The sequence below is a fragment of the Haematobia irritans genome, chromosome 5 (assembly GCF_050003625.1).
Source record: "Haematobia irritans isolate KBUSLIRL chromosome 5, ASM5000362v1, whole genome shotgun sequence".
NCBI lineage: Eukaryota > Metazoa > Arthropoda > Insecta > Diptera > Muscidae > Haematobia > Haematobia irritans.
In genome coordinates this window covers 60,953,156-60,972,111 of record NC_134401.1, presented here as the reverse complement: position 1 = coordinate 60,972,111, position 18,956 = coordinate 60,953,156, and the positions used below count along the sequence as shown (strand labels likewise).

Below are 18,956 nucleotides of genomic sequence, written 5' to 3'. Positions count from 1 at the left end.
AGAAATCTTGTTTATATATGAAAAGGCGATTTTTAAAGAAAATCGAAAAGGGAGATTTCGATTAATGTGTAAACGTTTATATGGGGTCTATATAATTATGCTCTAAGACCCCATAAAATATATATATATATATTCTGGGTCGTGCTGAAATTTTGAGTCCGTCTGTTGAAATCACGCTAACTTCCGCACGAAACAAGCTATCGACTTGAAACTTGGTACAACTTGCAAATGGGCCATATCGGTCCACTTGTACTTATAGCCCCCATATAAACGGACCCCCAAATTTGGCTTGCGGGGACTCTAAGAGATGCAAATTTCATCCAATCCAGCTGAAATTTGGTACATGGTGTCAGCATATGATCTCCAACACACATGCAAAAATTGGTCCATATCGGTCAATAATTATATATAGCCCCCATATAAACCGATCCCCCGATTTGGCTTGCGGAGCCTCTAAGAGAAGCAAATTTCATCCGATACGGCTGAAATTTGGTACATGGTGTCAGCATATGATCTCCAACGAGCACGCAAAAATTGGTCCACATCGTTCAATAATTATATATAGCCCCCATATAAACCGATCCCCCGATTTGGCTTGCGGAGCCTCTAAGAGAAGCAAATTTCATCCGATCCGACTGAAATTTGGTACATGGTGTTAGCATATGATCTCTAACAACCATGCAAAAATTGGTCGAAATCGGTGAATATTTATATATAGGCCCCATATAAACCGATCCCCAGATTTGACCTCCGGAGCCACTTGGAACAGCAAAATTCATCCGATTCGGTTGAAATTTGGTAAGTGATGTTAGTATATGGTATCCAACAACCATGCAGGAATTTGGTTCATATCAGTCCATAATTATATAGACCCCATATAAACCGATCCCCAGGAATGACCTCTGGAACCTTTTGGAGAAGCAAAATTCATCCGATCTGGTTGAAATTTGGTACATGGTGGTAGTATATGATATTTAATAACCATGCCAAAAGAGGTCCATATCAGTCCATAATCATATATAGCCCCCTTATAAACCGATCCCGAGATTTGGTTTTGGAGCCTCTTGGAGGAGCAAATGCCTAACTAGGTCCATATCGGTCTATAGTTATGTATAGCCCTCAGATAAATCTATACCCAATCACACAAAAATTGGTCCATATCAAGTTCATAATTGTATATAGCCCCCATATAAGCGACCCCCATATTTCAATTCTGGCTCTCTACGTACCGTGCAAAAGTCCATGTCGATTTGTAATTAATTGTAAACTTACCTATACATAACTTTTTTGTCTAATATATACCAGGTATGGACTAACTCACAATTTAGAAAACGATGTTAAGAAGTTTTAAGATACCACAACCCAAGTAATTCGATTATGGATGACAGTCTTTCGTAGAAGTTTCTACGCAATCCATGGCCGAACTTACGGCCGTATATACTTGTTATACCCTAAACCACATAGTGGTCAGGGTATAATAAGTTTGATCGGCCAAAAAATGTGCCTACCAGAAATATTGATTTTAGACCCCATAAAATATATACCGATCGACTCAGAATCACCTCCTGAGTCGATCTAGCGCTTGGTGTCCGTCCGTCCGTCCGTCTGTCCATGTATTTGTTGTTCACAGGATTCCGGTCGCAATTATTAACCGATTTTGAGGAAATTTGGTACAGGGAGTTTTTTGAGCACAAGTACGAACCCTAGGTAATCTTTTCCATTGCCCTTCAAGTCTGCAAAATTTCATCCAAATCGGTTCAGATTTAGATATAGCTCTCATATATATGTATCGCCCGATTTTCCCAAATTTGGCCACAAAACCTTTATTTATCAACCGATCTTACTCAAAGTTAGCTATAAATAATCTTCTATAGCACTAACTATATGTGCAAAAAATCATCGAAATCGGTTCAGATTTAGCTATAGCTCCCATATATATGTACCGCCCTATTTTTCTAAATTTGGCCATAAAACCCTTATTTATCAACCGATCTTACCCAAATTTGGCTAAATGTAGTCTTCAATAGCACTAACTATATGTGCAAAAATCATCGAAATCGGTTCAATTTTAGATATAGCTCCCATATATATGTATAGCCCGATTTTCCCAAATTTGGCCATAGAACCCTTATATATTAACCGATCTTACTAAATGTTGGCTAGATCCAGTCCTCTATAGTATAATATATATATGTGGAAAATTTCATCGAAATCGGTTCAGATGTAGATATAGCTCCCATATATGTATCACCCGATTTTATTAACTGATCTTACTCAAATCTTGCACAAGGTAACCTTTTGTGGTATTAATCAAATCCGCAAAATATTATGCAAATTGGTTCAGATTTAGATATAGTTTCCATATATATGCATCGCTCGATTTTCCCAAATTTGGCCATAGTACTCTTATTTATTAACCAATGTTACTCAAATTTTGATGTACTAGCCGATCGTACTTATAACATTCTTTAAAATCGATAACGACTAAGATTCTATTAGTATACTGAACTTTTGGTTGTACCAACCATTTGTAGACTCCCATGATGTAGGTCTCACTATGCTGGTGGTTAGCTCAACAATTTTATGCAGGATAAAACCAAATTTATCAGCATTGGTTATTGTAACCAATTGAATGGTTATGGGAATTTCAAAACATTGTTCTTGTAAAAAACAAAATAAGTTACTGACATCATTGTAATGATCGAATTGCAACCAACCATATATATAATTATATATATATATATATATATATATATATATATATATATATATATATATATATATATATATATATATATATATATATATATAATATATATATATATATATATATATATATATATATATATATATATATATATATATATATATATATATATATATATATATATATATATATATATATATATATATATATATATATATATATATATATATATATATATATATATATATATATATATATATATATATATATATATATATATATATATATATATATATATATATATATATATATATATATTATATATATATATATATATATATATATATATATATATATATATATATATATATATATATATATATATATATATATATATATATATATATATATATATATATATATATATATATATTATATATATATATATATATATATATATATATATATATATATATATATATATATATATATATATATATATATATATATATATATATATATATATATATATATATATTATATATATATATATATATATATATATATATATATATATATATATATATATATATATATATATATATATATATATATATATATATATATATATATATATATATATATATTGAGCTTTTGGGTAAATTCCTGTTGCACATCAATAATGCAGTTCCATATTTTTCTTATGGATAATGACGCATTCCGGACTTTCAAGTGGCAGATATAAATTAAATTGGAGCAACTCTAGTTTAGCTATACCTCGTATAGCTATAGGGTCGTATAGGGTCGATAGAGAATTAAATTTGACATCGAAATAAAAAGTAACCGGTTGGCGGTCGCAACCGGTTATTCGAGCCTAAAGTGTAAGCAAATAATCGTTAATAAAAACCGGTTTTAATGAACCGATTACTTTAAACTATACATCACTAGAAAGCTAAAGGTACGACCTTTCAACTCGGTTATCAGTTTAGGTTTTAGATGAAAAAATACGTGTTTTTGAATCGGTTTTTTTGACAAAACCGGCTTTCAATCCAAAAACGCTCGATGTAAAAGTACAAAATTACTAATTGCATTGTGTAGCTAACACTTCTACCCATCCGTTAAAGTCATTTGCTTGCCGATATCTCCGTTAGAACCGGATATTCGGGTTAGAATGAAAACAGTTAACATTAATAATATTAATAGTTAAAAAGCGCCGCAGGAGAAAAATTTTTTCAAACAAATCGCGCGATTTTTTGAAAAATTTTTTTATTTTTCAAACCGTATATGAATATATAATAGTTAATATCACCGGTTATAGTAAAGATAGCAGCTTGACTTTGACCTTGACGGAAAGGTAGAAGTGTTAGCTACAGAATGCAATCCGTTATTTAGTACTTTTATATGGAGCAGTTTTTGAGATATAAGCTTATTTATAAAAAAACGATTCCGAAAAATACTAGTTTTTACACGTACAGCTGGAACGGATGAAGCTGATATAACGGTTCATACATAGTTTTAAAGGTCTCTTCAAAACCTTTCTAGTGATGCACTTTCAAAAGTAATCGGATCTCTAGAACCGGACATATTAAGGATTTTTAACTTACACTTTAGAACCGAATAACCGGTTATCCGGTTACGACCGCCAAGAAAAAAGTTGTTGTTGTAATCTACTCAAAGGGTACTACCATCTGTGAAGTTTTGAAAAAAATCTGAGAGGTATAGCTAAACTAGAGTTTAGCCAAAGATTATTATTCAACCGTCGAACGGAACGGACGTGTTTTTTAATAGCGGATAAAATCATCGTAATAAGTACCTACTACGAATTTCAAGTGTGGTGGGATATTAGGCCACCATGCAGAGAAATTCAAAGACATCCACTGGGTTGCTAACTTCAGGGCCCAGTGGACGGGTATCGACTGGAGTTATAAATTTGGGCAATGACCAAGAGTTAGGCCCAATTAATCGACCTGTAGACGGGTCGACAGGTGGCGACAATTTGACAAGTCGAACCTTTTCCAAGGTAACGGCATCAAAAGGAGGTAATCCCTCACGAAAGAGATTCAAGGAACGCAGAAATGCTTTGTTTATCCTAAAGAAATTAGGATCAGTCGACCCAAGCACGTTGTCGGCTAAACAAAGCGATTCCTTAAAATGGGCTCAAGGAATTCTTGAGGCTGGAAAAAGGGAACGATCACCGGATGAGCTGCCATCCTCCAAAAGGGATCAACGATCGTTTGCCTCAGTTGCTAAAGACAGCCTTGTGATGGCTATCATAAATAAAGGAGCATTGGACGGTATGGTTCCAAAGCAAAAATGGGGGAAATTGAGAATGCTTTGTCTGGCGTCTACTCACAGGTGCTGGAAAAGTTTCCCGGCCCAGATTCTCGACACCAAGAGGCTGGTTGGTATCAAGGACGATTTAAGCTAGTCGCATTTGAGGACCAGAGGTCTATAGAATGTTTTAAAGCTGCTCTGATACTAATTGGTGAAGTTTGGGAAGGAGCTGCTCTAGAGTTAGTCGAGAAGAAAGACATACCGGCTAGACCAAGAGCACATGCGTGGATACCTGCAAACCCTCCTGACCCTGAATTATAGACTGAAGCAATGCAATCCAGATCTTCCAACAGCTGATTGGAAGGTTGGCCGTTTGGATGAAGTGGATGGGCCAAGACGGCATGCAGTGTTTATATTGAACACTCAGTCTTTGCCACATCTAGCAAAGTCTCAGGGCCGTGTATGTTATGGCTTTCATTATATCCAAATGAAGGTGTATAAAAACGATCAGCTAAAGGATTCAGAAATGGACAAGCCTCTGTCTGAATCAGAAGTAAGCGGATCCTCTTGCGAAGTCGAGGGAGATACCAAAGTTGAAGACATGGATAGATACCGTATGCGTGAGGAGGCTTCTACTGCCTCAGAACTCACCAAAGTTGAACCTATGGTTATTGCGAGAGTCACCGATATCTCTGAAGAGGACATTCTCGATGACTCGATTGAAGCGGCTGATGTGACGGTTGTTGCAAATCTCGATGGTCCTACGGATCCTCCAGATAAATCTTCATCATTGTAAGGCTGCATGTGCTGCCTTAAAAGTTCTCCTGATGAAAGGGGACATAGACATAGTTCTTATTCAAGAACCATATGTTTATAGAAACAAAATATGTGAATTAAGTACTCCGGGGTTCAACCTATTGCAGTATACTGGTAATGATGTAATTCGAGCCTGTATAATTGCTAAAAACGAGCTTAACTTTTTTCTGCTTCCTTCAATGTGCAATGCAGACACTGACGTTGCCAATTTAGAAATAGCCAAATGCAAATATTGGGTATCTTCGGTCTATATGGGACATGACAGGGAGATGCCTCCATGTGCCGTTAAGACCTTAGTTGAGGAGTCACTGAAAACAAAAACGAAACTCATTATGGGATGCGATGCGAATGCGCATCATAGTATATGGGGAAGTAGTGATACTAATGCAAGGGGAGAGTCGCTAATAGAATTTATTTTGCGTACTAATCTGGTAGTTTGCAACAAGGGAGATGCCCCAACCTTTGTCACTAAAAACAGGCAAGAGGTTTTGGACATCACCTTGGCCTCGCAAGAACTGAATGAAATGATATCTGAGTGGCATGTTTTAAGTGAACACAGCTTCTCAGATCATCGCTACATCAGTTTCAAATTTGATGTTCATACCACCAAGACCATATTTCCGCCAAATGTTAGGAAAGCTGACTGGAATAGGTATAGGGAATCGTTCAATATGATGATACCGGAAATACCAGAGACAAATATGAGCACTGTGCAAGTTATCGAACACGCAGTGGAGAGGATTACTAAGGCCTTCAACATTTCACTGAAAGCTGTATGCCCTAAAGGGATGCCAAGGGGGAAAAATCGACCACCATGGTGGTCTACGGAGTTAGGTAATATGAGGAAATCGTGCAGGAAGCTCTTTAACAAAGCAAAGTCCCCAGAGCTCCTGTGGATTGGGACGCTTACAAGAAGAATCTGAGAGGATACAAGCTAGAACTGAGAAAGGCCCAGCATAACTCTTGGAATGATTACTGCAGCAGCATTGATAATACGTCCGAGGCTTCCAGACTACGGAAGGTGCTAGCATCCACGAGCTCCGCTCCAGGTTTCATTAAAACATCGGAGGGCAATTGGACAACGTCCAGTGAGGAGACGCTGGAGGTACTATTGGACACACATTTTCCCGGAAATCAGACGGTTGAATCATGCACTGGCGGTGCCACAGTGGCTCAGCGGTCGTTTCCTATCGAGGAAATTGTATCAGAATCTAGAATAAAATGGGCGTTAAATAGCTTTGGATCATTCAAATCCCTCGGACCTGATGGAATTACTCCGGCGGAGTTAAAAGCGGTGGCTGACAGAATTATCCCCTGGTTGTCGGCGATATATATAGGATGTATCAACTTAGCATATATTCCACGAAAATGGAGTGAATCAAAAGTCGTTTTCATACCTAAGGGTAGGTACTATGTTCGGTTTTCGAGTTGAAAACCACTTTATTTTCGCGATTACTTTTCCTTAAATAATCAAAATTATAAATGAAAACAAACTTATTCCTGTAAAGTCTTGCCGAAATATAGAGGAACAAGAAACTACGCATCAATTGTGTTAATTTGTCTGCTTTATATTGAACTGTTTTAATAAAGTAACCACGAAGATTTCAACGCGAAAAGCGAACATAGTACTTACCTTAAAGCGGGAAAAGCCTCTCACTCGAATGCGAAGGATTTCCGACCAATCAGCTTATCATCATTCCTACTTAAGACTCTTAGAACTTGCGTCGATTCAAGTTTGCTCTCGAAACGACAACATGCATACTCGAAAGGCAGGTATACTGAGACCGCATTACATGAACTAGTCAGCTTTATCGAAAGCTCACTATCTGTCAAAGAATACACAATCGTGGCATTTCTAGACATCGAAGGGGCGTTCAATAACGTCCATCCGAGCTCGATATTAAATGGACTGACAACTCTGAATGTTGATCCAGGTATACTTAGGCTGATAGACGAACTTCTAAGGAAGAGACGCATTTCAGCCACACTAGGACAAGCAAACATACAAAGGTATGTGAACAGAGGCACTCCTCAAGGAGGAGTTCTATCACCTCTTCTTTGGAATGTTGCTATAAACGACCTTCTGGTTTCCCTAGAAAAAGAAAGGATACAAGTTGTGGCATACGCAGATGATGTGGCGCTAGCAGTCAGGGGGAAATTCCTATCAACAGTTAGAGATATTATACAGAGACCTCCGGATGACTGAGCAATGGGCGAAAGATAATGGTCTTGGGGTAAATCCTGCAAAGACAGAACTAGTCATGTACTGCAAAGTTCGCAAAACTCCCACGGTTAGGCCCATTTCCTTAGGGGGTATTGAAATTCCCTTTAGGGAGTGTGCAAAATACCTTGGCGTTATTTTGGACAGGAAGCTGATCTTTAAGCTTATTATTGAAGAAAGGGCGAGGAAAGCAACGGCAGCTTTATACTCGTGCAAAAAGGCAATAGGGAAAAAGTGGGGACTAAAACCAAAAATTGTACATTGGCTATACACGGCAGTGGTTAGACCTATAATGCTATATGGTGTTGTAGTCTGGTGGCCGGCACTTCACCAGCCGACAAGTTTAGACAAAGTTCAGCGTATGGCGTGCTTGTGTATCTCAGGTGCATTCAGCAAGACAGGAACAAACTCCCTTAATGTCATAATGCATCTATTGCCTTTACTGCATCTATTGCCTTTGGCCAAACAGTCAGCTGCAACAACGGCTGTGCGGTTGCGCGAGCTATCGCTGTGGTCGGAAAAAAGTTACGGTCACAGTTCGGTCCTCAAAATAATGCCAGATGTGCCTAACGTAGTGGATTACACTTTGGCGAGTCCACTTTTCGACAAAAAGTTTGAGACTCTAATTCCCAACAGTGAGGCGTGGTATACACGGACCCCGGGGAATAAAAGATATATAGATTTCTACACTGATGGCTCCAAATTGGATGGCCAAGTGGGTTTCGGAGTATATTCTAAAGATCTGGAACTTCGAATAGCGAAAAGATTACCTTATCACTGTAGTGTTTTTCAGGCTGAAATATTAGCAATAAGAGAAGTGGTGAATTGGCTGAGAAGTAATGCTCCAAGCAATATTGGCATTAATATATACTCAGACAGTCAACCTGTAATAAAATCCTTGGACTCTGTGTTCCTCAACTCGAAAGCGGCCATCGACTGCCGCAAATCTCTCAATGAGATGGCTGAGCAGCACAATATTCACCTAATATGGGTGCCTGGCCACAGGAACATACCGGGGAACTGCGAAGCAGATGAGCTAGCAAGGCTAGGAACTACCTTACATATTCCAGGGGAACTAGAATCTGTTGGTGTGCCTCTGGCTACCTGCAAGCTCTTACTGCGGGAGAAGGCTGTCATGATGGCAAATGTTCGATGGGAGAATTGTAAGGGCTGTAACGACACCAAGCAAATATGGCCCCATTTAAACTTAAACCGCACACTAGATATGCTAGTGTTCTCGAGACGCCAGATATCACTCCTGATATCTGCTATAACGGGTCGCTGCCTGATAGGCGATTTTGCAAAAACTATTGGTGCGAAGTATAATGACTATTGTATGAGCTGTCATGATGCGGAGAAAAAGGAATCAATAAAACACCTCTTGTGTGAGTGTCCTGCATTTTGTATAAGGCGTAAGCAAATTTTAGGAGCATATAGCTTTAGATTACTAGCGGACCTGGAAAACGTTAACTTAAGCAGTCTGCTAATGTTTTTGGAACAATCTGGTTGGTTCAACAGAAGAAAATAATCGAGAAGGTTCAACGGTTAAAACTAGAAGTGCCCATATGTAATAGGTACTTTTAGTTGATGTGGTATCACAATGGACTGAATAGTCTAAGTGAGCCTGAATCTTAATCGGGCTGCCACTTTAACCTAACCTAACCTAGCCAAAGATTTATATAAAAGAACAATTTTTTCTACAAAGTAGGTTTTAAATCCTATTTTTGTCACGTTTCATAAGGCCGGCAGAGAACTGAACTGGGTGACGCCGACGCAAAGTGTATGATATTTGAGAGAAGCGCCGATAAAAACTGTATGACATTAGATAAATTTCCTCATGACTGCCACCTACTGACGCAGTTTCGCTTGACAGATTCGTTCTCTTGTTATCTTAATACTCTCTGCACTCATATGTTTATTGATGACTGTTTTTGTTTTGTTAAAATCTGATACATTTTTTTTAAACTTCACAAGTAAACGTACTCTAATGAGCTGGAAATAAATCAAAAACAAAAGTGCAATATGCAACAAAACACGTCGTCAGCACGTTCACAATCTTACGTTGATATGGATGAGAATGCACAGCAACTACAACTTCCACCTATTGATTTTCAAGCAGATCACTTCCCATTTTGCATAGTTTGGACCCCCATACCAATGTTAACATGGTTATTTCCTTTCATCGGCCATATGGGCATAGCAATGTCGAATGGAGTAATTCGCGACTTTGCTGGACCCTATTTTGTATCAGAGGACAACATGGGGTTTGGACGTCCCACCCGATACTTGAGACTAAATCCCAAGTATGTCGATGGAGGCTCCTTCATGTGGGACGAAGCTGTTTCTAAAGCATCTGTTTTATATGGAACGCGAATGCATAACTTATTCTGCGATAATTGTCATTCGCATGTGGCGACAGCATTAAATTGTATGCGATACAAGGACACGATAAACTGGAATATGGTGAAGCTTGCGATCTGGTTATTTGTCTGTGGTCGATATGTCAGCATAGGAGGATTCATTAAAACTTGGCTGCCGTTCCTACTAGTGGTAACAGCATGCACATTGTTGGGCGTTTACTTTTAGAAAAATATTACCAGATAAAAATATTGGAATATTAAATGTAACTAGAAAATTTTCGACATAATATATGTGAACGTAATAGCTGTTTAGTACCAAATTTGCTTATTTTCTGACTTTTGTGCCTCTAATTCCCTTTTTATCTTTACACCTTTTTACAATGTTGTGCCACTTCATACTAAATTTCTTTTTAATTCATCAGTTTTTGTAGTTTTGAAATTTTTTCCTTAACATAGCATAGTGTTATCAAGCGGACAATTGTGACAAATGAGGCCTGCAAAGAAAAGGGTTTATATTAGGTAAACCATGTTCTCTCCCGAACTGTTTATTTTCGATTAAATAAAGATAAAATAGTTCTTTGGTTCGTAGAGATCTAGTAAACAAAAACGACAAACAATTTCATCATCCGTTAGGATAGTGACATATGTAATATTGTTATCGGCCTTGAAGGCTTTATATATTACTGTCAATAAAGAATAAAACATAATAATACCTCTTATATGCTAACATCTATATGGGTATATAATAACTGGAGCAATGTTGCTGGTTAGCAAAACTTCATTTGAAATATACTATTAGAATAATCAAATAGAAAACAAATGAGTTTAACATGCCTTAAGTCAAGGTTTTAATAATGAAGTAAATGAAATCATTCCCTGAATGAAATCATTTCCTAAAAAAAACGGATATTTGGTACCTATGGACGGTATCAAATATCCGCAAAAATTCCACGTTAAAAATTCTTACTTTTTCTTACTGATAACTTTAATTTTACCAAAAAAAACCGCTTGCTATACATTTATTTTTCTTCGAGTTTTATGAAATACAAACTTATACAAAATTAAATTTCGTTATCACTATCGTCCTCATTTTTAAAGGCTTCGCCTGCTTCTATAGCCATTGTATGCCATGGAGCTGGATTTATACGATGCAAACCATCTGTTTCTCTGCCAACCACACTCATTTCATATCGGAAATCTTTATCCTTCAATTCATCGTGAACTTGGTATATGCTAAAATAATAAATAATTAAACGCTTGTCTGGGATTATTCAAATTGTCTTACATTTTGCCCGAATTTTGAACTAAATCTGTGGTTGACATTTCTGTATAGTTGAATTTCTCCATTTCTGTCTTGGCTTGTTGCTTTGCTTTGCCACTAGCACATGCGAAATATCCAAATGATGAACCAGACGGCTCAATTTTATATAATTGTGGACCTTGGTCTTCATCCCATGCGGACAATATTACAGAGACGCCAAAGGGCCTTACAGCACTGTATAATGTGTACGCGTGGACGTAAGCTGATATACGTTCGGTTAAATGCTTTAGGGGGATAGTACGCTCAAACTGTTGACGATAATTTGCTGCCTCTTGACGTGCAATATCAACAATATAGCGTCCATCAGCTAGAAGCCCAGCAATGGCCAGTCCTATATTCTTGTCAATGGTAAAAATACGAGCACCGGCATCAGCTTCATATAATGTACTGGTAACTATTTTTTCCACTGCCATTACTACACTGTCTTTTCCTCTAAGCCCGACAACGGTGCCGCTCTTCTCAACTGCCTTTGAGGCATAATCGATTTGATATACCCGTCCGTCTGGTGAAAATTGGGAAGCTGACAAATCGTACTGGAATTATAAATTTTTATTATAGAATTCACAATATTTCATAAAGTACATACGCCTGTGCCTATGGAACTCATTTCTTAAAACTTTTAAACAACCTATTAACTCTTGGTTCCAAAAACAGAAAATATATTTGCAATAGTTGTTTGGACGATGAATTGACGGCTTTTTGTTTGGTGATTGTTGAGGTTATGTTTATATTTTTGACAGCTAAAATTTCGACTTTTCATCGTATGGTGATGCCACATTCAATGAATGGTACAAACCATCCCTGCCAGTATTTCAAAGTTCCATTTCATCCTTATCGCTACCAAAGACTTGTAAATGTGATGGGGGGAAGCGTATCACGGGAAATATTTCAGTAAAAAAAAAATTTTCTACTCAGAATATAAGCTCAATATCTTTGCTAAAAGTGGACCTATAAAGACATGTTGTACTTCTATCGAAAGACCAGAATATAGGCTTTCAAATTATGTAAAAAGAGTATAATCGAATTAGGGTAAAAATTCCCTTTTTTTTGTTTATATCTCCCAAACTAAATTAAATATTAAAAAAAAAGTTTTCGCGTATAAAAGTGCATTAAATTACAGGTTGGCTGATAAGTCCCCTGTCTAACAAAGAAAAACACATTTCTTTGGTCAAAATTCGTTTTTATTATTCATTCGGCGACCACCTCTTCATAGCAGCCAATTTTTTCCCCTGCGAGCATCCTTTTGAGGTCTGAGAACAAGAAAAAGTTGCTGGGGCCAGATCTGGAGAATACGGTGGGTGGGGAAGCAATTCGAAGCCCAATTCATGAATTTTTGCCATCGTTATCAATGACTTGTGGCACGGTGCGTTGTTTTGGTGGAACAACACTTTTTTCTTCTTCATATGGGGCCGTTTTGCCGCGATTTCGACCTTCAAACGCTCCAATAACGCCATATAATAGTCACTGTTGATGGTTTTTCCCTTCTCAAGATAATCGATAACAATTATTCCATGCGCATCCCAAAAAACAGAGGCCATTACTTTGCCAGCGGACTTTTGAGCCTTTCCACGCTTCGTAGACGGTTCACCGGTCGCTTTCCACTCAGCCGAAAACTCGGGTGTATTACGAGTTAAAAGCTGCAAACACATGTTTTTGGTCAAAGGTGAGCTCGCGCGGCACTCATTTTGCACAGAGCTTCCGCATATCCAAATATTGATGAATGATATGACCAACGGGTTCCTTTGATATCTTTAAGGCCTCTGCTATCTCGATCAACTTCATTTTAAGGTCTTTCAAAATCATTTTGTGGATTTTTTTTTTGTTTTCGTCGGTAACCACCTCTTTCCGGCGTCCACTGCGTTCACCGTCCTTCGTGCTCATTTCACCACGCTTGAATTTTGCATTCCAATCAATTATTGTTGATTTACCTGGGGCCCGGAAACTCATTATCAAGCCAAGTTTTTGCTTCCACCGTATTTTTTCCCTTCAGAAAACAGTATTTTATCAAAACACGAAATTCGTTGTTTTCCCTTTTTTCACAATAACAAAAGTTGCTTCACAAAAGACGCTCTATCTTACAAACTAATTGACTTACAGACGTCAAATTTTGGCACGAGTCATTTGAAGGTTGGTGCTATATAAAATAATATGCATTTAATACTAGCGACGCCATCCATGTGTCAGACCGGGGACTTATCAGCCAACCTGTTAAGGTTTCAAAGGAGAAATATCAAGTTTTAATTGACCCTTTCGAGGGCTATATGTCGGGTACTTCCCCCTGCTATGGGTCTCATCGTTGGAATAAACTCACCGAATGACACAACATATATGAAATTTATTTTATGTATATATATATATATATATATATATATATATATATATATATATATATATTATATATATATATATATATATATATATATATATATATATATATATATATATATATATATATATATATATATATATATATATATATATATATATATATATATATATATATATATATATATATATACCACCCAAATTATTCTTCAGAATGTGTCAATTATCTATTGTGTGTATATTTCCTCCAAGAATAAAAAATAAAAAAAATATAAAGCATTTACTTCATATTTTTATCCGACGTTTCGCTGGTAATTTTCAACATCTTCTGGGATGAATTTATTGAAATATTTAGTCTTTTTTCATATTTTTGATATCATTGTTAAAAGGTAAAAAGTGACGGCACATGAACACCATAACATTAAACACAAATTTAAAATAACTTCAAAAATAAATAAATAAAAACTAAACTAAAATATCACAGAGCTTTTTTCTTATGGCTACGATCACAGATGATTGAACTTAAACTTTCGTTTTTTTCCCATTTTTCTTCCTTCTTTATTTTATTTCACATTTTATTTTATAATAATAATAGTAAACTATTTGGAATAAAAAGCGTAAAAACCAACTGCCTACAGATATAATGAGTAAAAAAAAAGGAGTGATAAAAGGGATTGATTACTACTCACAAATGCCTACTAAGGCTTATACTATTACTATTTTTATATTATTTGTTTGTTGTTTGCTTTGTGTTATTCTGTTTATTTGATACCTTTTTTGGGCAAAAAAATTGCCTCTTTGATTCAAAATTTAATATATCTTGATATGGTATAGCCAACCGAGAACGTTTTTGATTTTAACGCGTGAACCACGTACGTAGTATTTAAGGTGGGTATTAAGTTCGAGTTTAAGGTGGGCATTAAGTTCGAGTTCAGCCGCTAAAATAGCCATTTTTTCACGACTACTTTTCTTTAATAATCCATTTTAAAAAATATAAACATTAAAGGTGAGTATTAAGTTCGAGTTTAGCCGCTAAAATCAAAAATAACTCATTAAAAAAGTATCAAATGGTATAATTTGCAAAATTTAATACATAATATGAAACACGCGCTGGCCGATTTTTCGGATGATATTTTCTGCGCAATAGACGACGGACTTGACACGTGCTCAAAATTATTGGATCACTGAAAGGCTTTCCACTGTGAGTCGCAAATTTAGTTTATTTATTTACAACATGTTACATAAAATAAATTTACATAATATAAAGCAAAATTAGTTTATTTCAACGTTTACTGTTGAATTTAGTCCAAAGAGCACAGAATGTGGAAATTAGTCGTTCAACTTCTAGAGTGTTAAATGCCCTTCAAGGATCGATATTGAGTCCTCTCCGTTTTTGCCTCCATATTACCGATTTTCCAAGCTGGTGTATTCGAAAATTCATATATGCCGAAGATGTTCAAATCTACTTGAGTTGTAAAAATCCCAACTGACGAGTGGAATTAATAAATTAAATTTGGATCTTCTCAATATAAATGACGGGGCAAAAATGAAACATGCTACATGTTTTGGCCGAACTGCCAATGAAAGATGGGAACGAACAAATAAATAAAAGAACTTGTAAATCATTTTTAATTTTTCATTAGCTTGGAAGGTTCATATAAACTACTTGAAAATTTTTTGAATGCTGTGAACTTTCTATCAATATCAATATTTCCAATAATACGTATAAATAACGCCATATTTTGAAAAAAAAAAATATTTTTACTACACGTATATATAGATTTTAAGTTCATTCATGTCCCTGATTGCTGACTGTCCGCATTTAAACTAAAATAAAGAATTAATGGATTAACTTTTTGAGTAGGTCATAAAAATACAATATATTTAGATGTTTTGAACAATAAAATCCAAAAAATACAATTCTTTGCTTAATTCTGTAACACGCTTGAAATGTCTATGTATATATGGTGTAACCACTTCAACGACATTTTTGGCATTCAGTGTTCGTTGCATTGATGGCTCAACAGTCATTTCATTCAATATCTGCTGCAAAACAACATTGGATACTTGCGAATAACGGGCATTGCAACTCCAGACTTTCACGTGATCTAAAAGCAACAATTTGCTCTCCCTATTAAGCTGCGAAATTAAATCGACCACAGACTGGCTATCCCGTTTTTGTACGAATTTGTTCAAAATATTATACGTTACTCGTGGTTTGCCTAATTTAAGGGCTAAAGTAAATGCCTTCTTTAAATTCTTATTTTCATGTAGCAATGTTTGAAGCGTCTGCTCTTGCAGTAGATCAGCCTGCCTTTTATCAATTTCTGCATTTTTGCTCTCTTCAGTGACGTCTTTCCACTTAATTAGTTTGGAATCTGCGGCAGCACTAAAGAAGTATTTCTGTGTTTTGTTTGATACTGCCATAGACCAAACACGATCATCATGTTCATCAAGCGTTTGAATGCATGAATTTGTCTTAATATTCCAAAGTTTTAACAGACCATCTGAACCAGAGGACAAAATATATTTGCCATGATCTATAAATTCTGCTCTCAGAACGGTTGATGTCTGCTCTAAACGTTTAAGACATGAAAGATTTGACAAAGACCACAAGCGCAAACTACAGTCGGATGACGTCGTCAGAACTATTTGATCGGAGGGCGAAAATCGTACGCTCCATACGCCTCGAGTATGTCCTCTTAGTGTACCAACAATGCTGTGAGTGTCCGCCGACCAAAGTTTAGCTGTCTTATCCTGAGAAGCTGTTGCGATTATTTTGTTGTTTGGCGAAAATGACACGCTATTTATTTCCTTGTCATGAGCGACGGCTGCATACTTAATAGAGAACTCATAATTTTCTGGATGGGATTTTGATTTCAGCGACCAAACTTTCAAACTACCACTTTGGCAAACAGATGCAAAGATTTGACTTGAATTAAATCCAAAACTTAAGCAACCTATGGTGGAAGTGTGGCTGCTCAAGTTTCTGGTTAAACAACATAAATTTGAATTCACTTTATCCAATGTCCAAAGGAAAATGCTGAAATCCTTCCCACCAGACAGCAACAAACAACTTGATCCCGGACTTGAAAGCGTCATAACTGTGTCTTTATGTCCTGGGACAATAGAGCAATTCATGTGATTTTCTATATCGTACAATTTGATGTGCTTGCTGTTGGTAGCTACAGCCAAGTATTCATCTGATTCCCCTAGAAAGCATATGTCTAAAATTTCGTCATTGAATCCGATAAGCTGTTTAAATATTTTCAATGATGGTTCCATATTGTACATCAAAATGTTATGATCGGCTGTTACCACAGCTAATTGTTTTGTAGCGCGATTATTTAATAAAAATGTAACTTCGTACTCATCTTCATTATTTTCTAATAGTGATGCGGTTTTCCCACTTCCACAGTTTATTTCTTTGATGCTTCCATTCAATCCAGCAATTATGGCATTATGCGGGTCTCTGTAAAATACCCCTACAATTTCTTCATATAATGGTATGACCTTTAATTGCTTTCCATCAAATATACTCCATACTATCAGAACTTTATCCCTGCCGACGGAAATGATGTTCGTACATTCGTTGGTCGGTTCTGAAAAGTCAAAATCGGTTACTTGGGACAAATGACCTTTCATTTTCCCTTCCAATTTTCTACTCTCATAGTTCCATTTATATATGACATTGTCAGCACCGGCAGCATATATTTCTTTTGTGCTAGGACACGGATGAAAGTGGACTATAGCCGCCGGACCGGTAAATTCTTTAAGGGAACATACACATCTATTATTTTCGTAATCCCATATTCTCAATGTTGAGTCAGCTCCGCTAGTACAAACTAACCTCGAATCGCTATTGAAAGTTACTTTTATTACGGGACCTTTGTGCTGGCTTTTCCACAATTTTTCTATTTTGCCAGTAGCCAAGTGCCATAATCGCACTAAACTACTTCGGTGGACAGTTACCATGTATTCCTGGTTGGAGGATAAATCGAAGCAATAGATACAATCATCGTCTTCCTCTTCAGATATGCCACCGATATTTTGACCTTGCTCGTTGAGGTGCAGACCATATGATCTGTTTACTAAGCCAGTTTCTACACATATTTTTGCAATATGTGGTCCATTCAGACAATAAATCCAACATCCATCCTTACTCCACACTATGTCGCCACCGGTATAAAAATTTGTGTAACGTGCTTCAACAGCATAGCTAAATATTCAAAATTTTATAAAAACGATTAGGACAACTACGTTATTTAATACACATACCTTTTTTCGCTTATGTTGATAGACATATTTTTTTTAATTACTCAAATTGTAAATAAACGGTTTACTGCTACCAGACAAGAATCAAAAACATGTGCTAAACCATAGTTGCCAGATTTAGTCATTTTTCGGCTTTTCCCACGCATCATCATATGTGTATAAACACAATCATGACGACTCCCGTCATGAATGTCGGCATGTACCGTTCGGACCATACTTTTATTTTTGTTATAATGGTAAATTTTCATCATAAATTAAGCCGGCCGTACATTTTGCTTGCCGACACATTCTCGAATGCTACATTCGCACTATAATCGAAGTGCATCTTATGGGCCGTCCAGATTATAAGTTTATCCGGACGGAATGACTGTGTTTGTAAAGAATCTTACAGTGTGACTGAACGCTAAGAATGTTCGGAGGTAAGTACTCTGCCAGCATTTCAAAACTCCATTTCATAGACACCGCTACCACAGACTCGTATATGACACAACAACAATCGCCAACTGTAATGGGGGAAGAATATGAAAAAGGTATGCGCCGTGCAGAATATACGTTTAATGCGCTTTACAGACTATCAGTTTTTCCAGGCGAAATGTCAGTGTTTGTAAAGAATCTTACAGTGTGTCGGATCGATACGACTTGTCGGCGATGACTAAA

The 18,956-nt window shown here is 36.4% G+C and overlaps 3 protein-coding genes across 3 annotated transcripts; 1 reads left to right on the top strand and 2 right to left on the bottom strand.

Moving 5' to 3' along the window:
- Positions 1–9,924: 9,924 nt before the first annotated feature.
- On the top strand, positions 9,925–10,698 carry LOC142238202 (transmembrane protein 222). Its single transcript, XM_075309780.1, has one exon. The coding sequence runs from the start codon at positions 10,041–10,043 to the stop codon at positions 10,602–10,604; it is 564 nt and encodes a 187-aa protein (XP_075165895.1). The 5' UTR covers positions 9,925–10,040; the 3' UTR covers positions 10,605–10,698.
- Positions 10,699–11,362: 664 nt separating this feature from the next.
- Positions 11,363–12,444, bottom strand: Prosalpha7 (proteasome alpha7 subunit). The gene is made up of 3 exons (XM_075309779.1): positions 12,286–12,444; positions 11,664–12,232; positions 11,363–11,611 (listed from the first exon to the last, which is right to left on the bottom strand). The coding sequence occupies exons 1-3, from the start codon at positions 12,304–12,306 to the stop codon at positions 11,440–11,442; spliced, it is 762 nt and encodes a 253-aa protein (XP_075165894.1). The 5' UTR covers positions 12,307–12,444; the 3' UTR covers positions 11,363–11,439.
- A 3,428-nt stretch (positions 12,445–15,872) lies between these two features.
- On the bottom strand, positions 15,873–18,401 carry LOC142238588 (transducin beta-like protein 3). The gene is made up of 2 exons (XM_075310278.1): positions 18,303–18,401; positions 15,873–18,243 (listed from the first exon to the last, which is right to left on the bottom strand). Exons 1-2 carry the CDS (start codon positions 18,326–18,328, stop codon positions 15,909–15,911), a joined length of 2,361 nt encoding a protein of 786 aa, XP_075166393.1. The 5' UTR covers positions 18,329–18,401; the 3' UTR covers positions 15,873–15,908.
- Between the last annotated feature and the right edge of the window lie 555 nt (positions 18,402–18,956).

What these genes read in the sequence shown, in the direction of transcription:
- Prosalpha7 (XM_075309779.1), bottom strand. Translation starts at nt 12,306, where the DNA reads ATGAGTTCCATAGGCACAGGC. An exon ending in TGAGTTCCATAGGCACAGGC is followed by an intron (nt 12,233 to 12,285) that starts GTATGTACTTTA and finishes TTATAATTCCAG; the next exon opens with TACGATTTGTCAGCTTCCCA. An exon ending in GTTCAAAATTCGGGCAAAAT is followed by an intron (nt 11,612 to 11,663) that starts GTAAGACAATTT and finishes TTATTATTTTAG; the next exon opens with CATATACCAAGTTCACGATG.
- LOC142238202 (XM_075309780.1), top strand. Translation starts at nt 10,041, where the DNA reads ATGCAACAAAACACGTCGTCAGCACGTTCACAATCTTACGTTGATATG.
- LOC142238588 (XM_075310278.1), bottom strand. Translation starts at nt 18,328, where the DNA reads ATGTCTATCAACATAAGCGAAAAAAG. An exon ending in ATCAACATAAGCGAAAAAAG is followed by an intron (nt 18,244 to 18,302) that starts GTATGTGTATTA and finishes TTGAATATTTAG; the next exon opens with CTATGCTGTTGAAGCACGTT.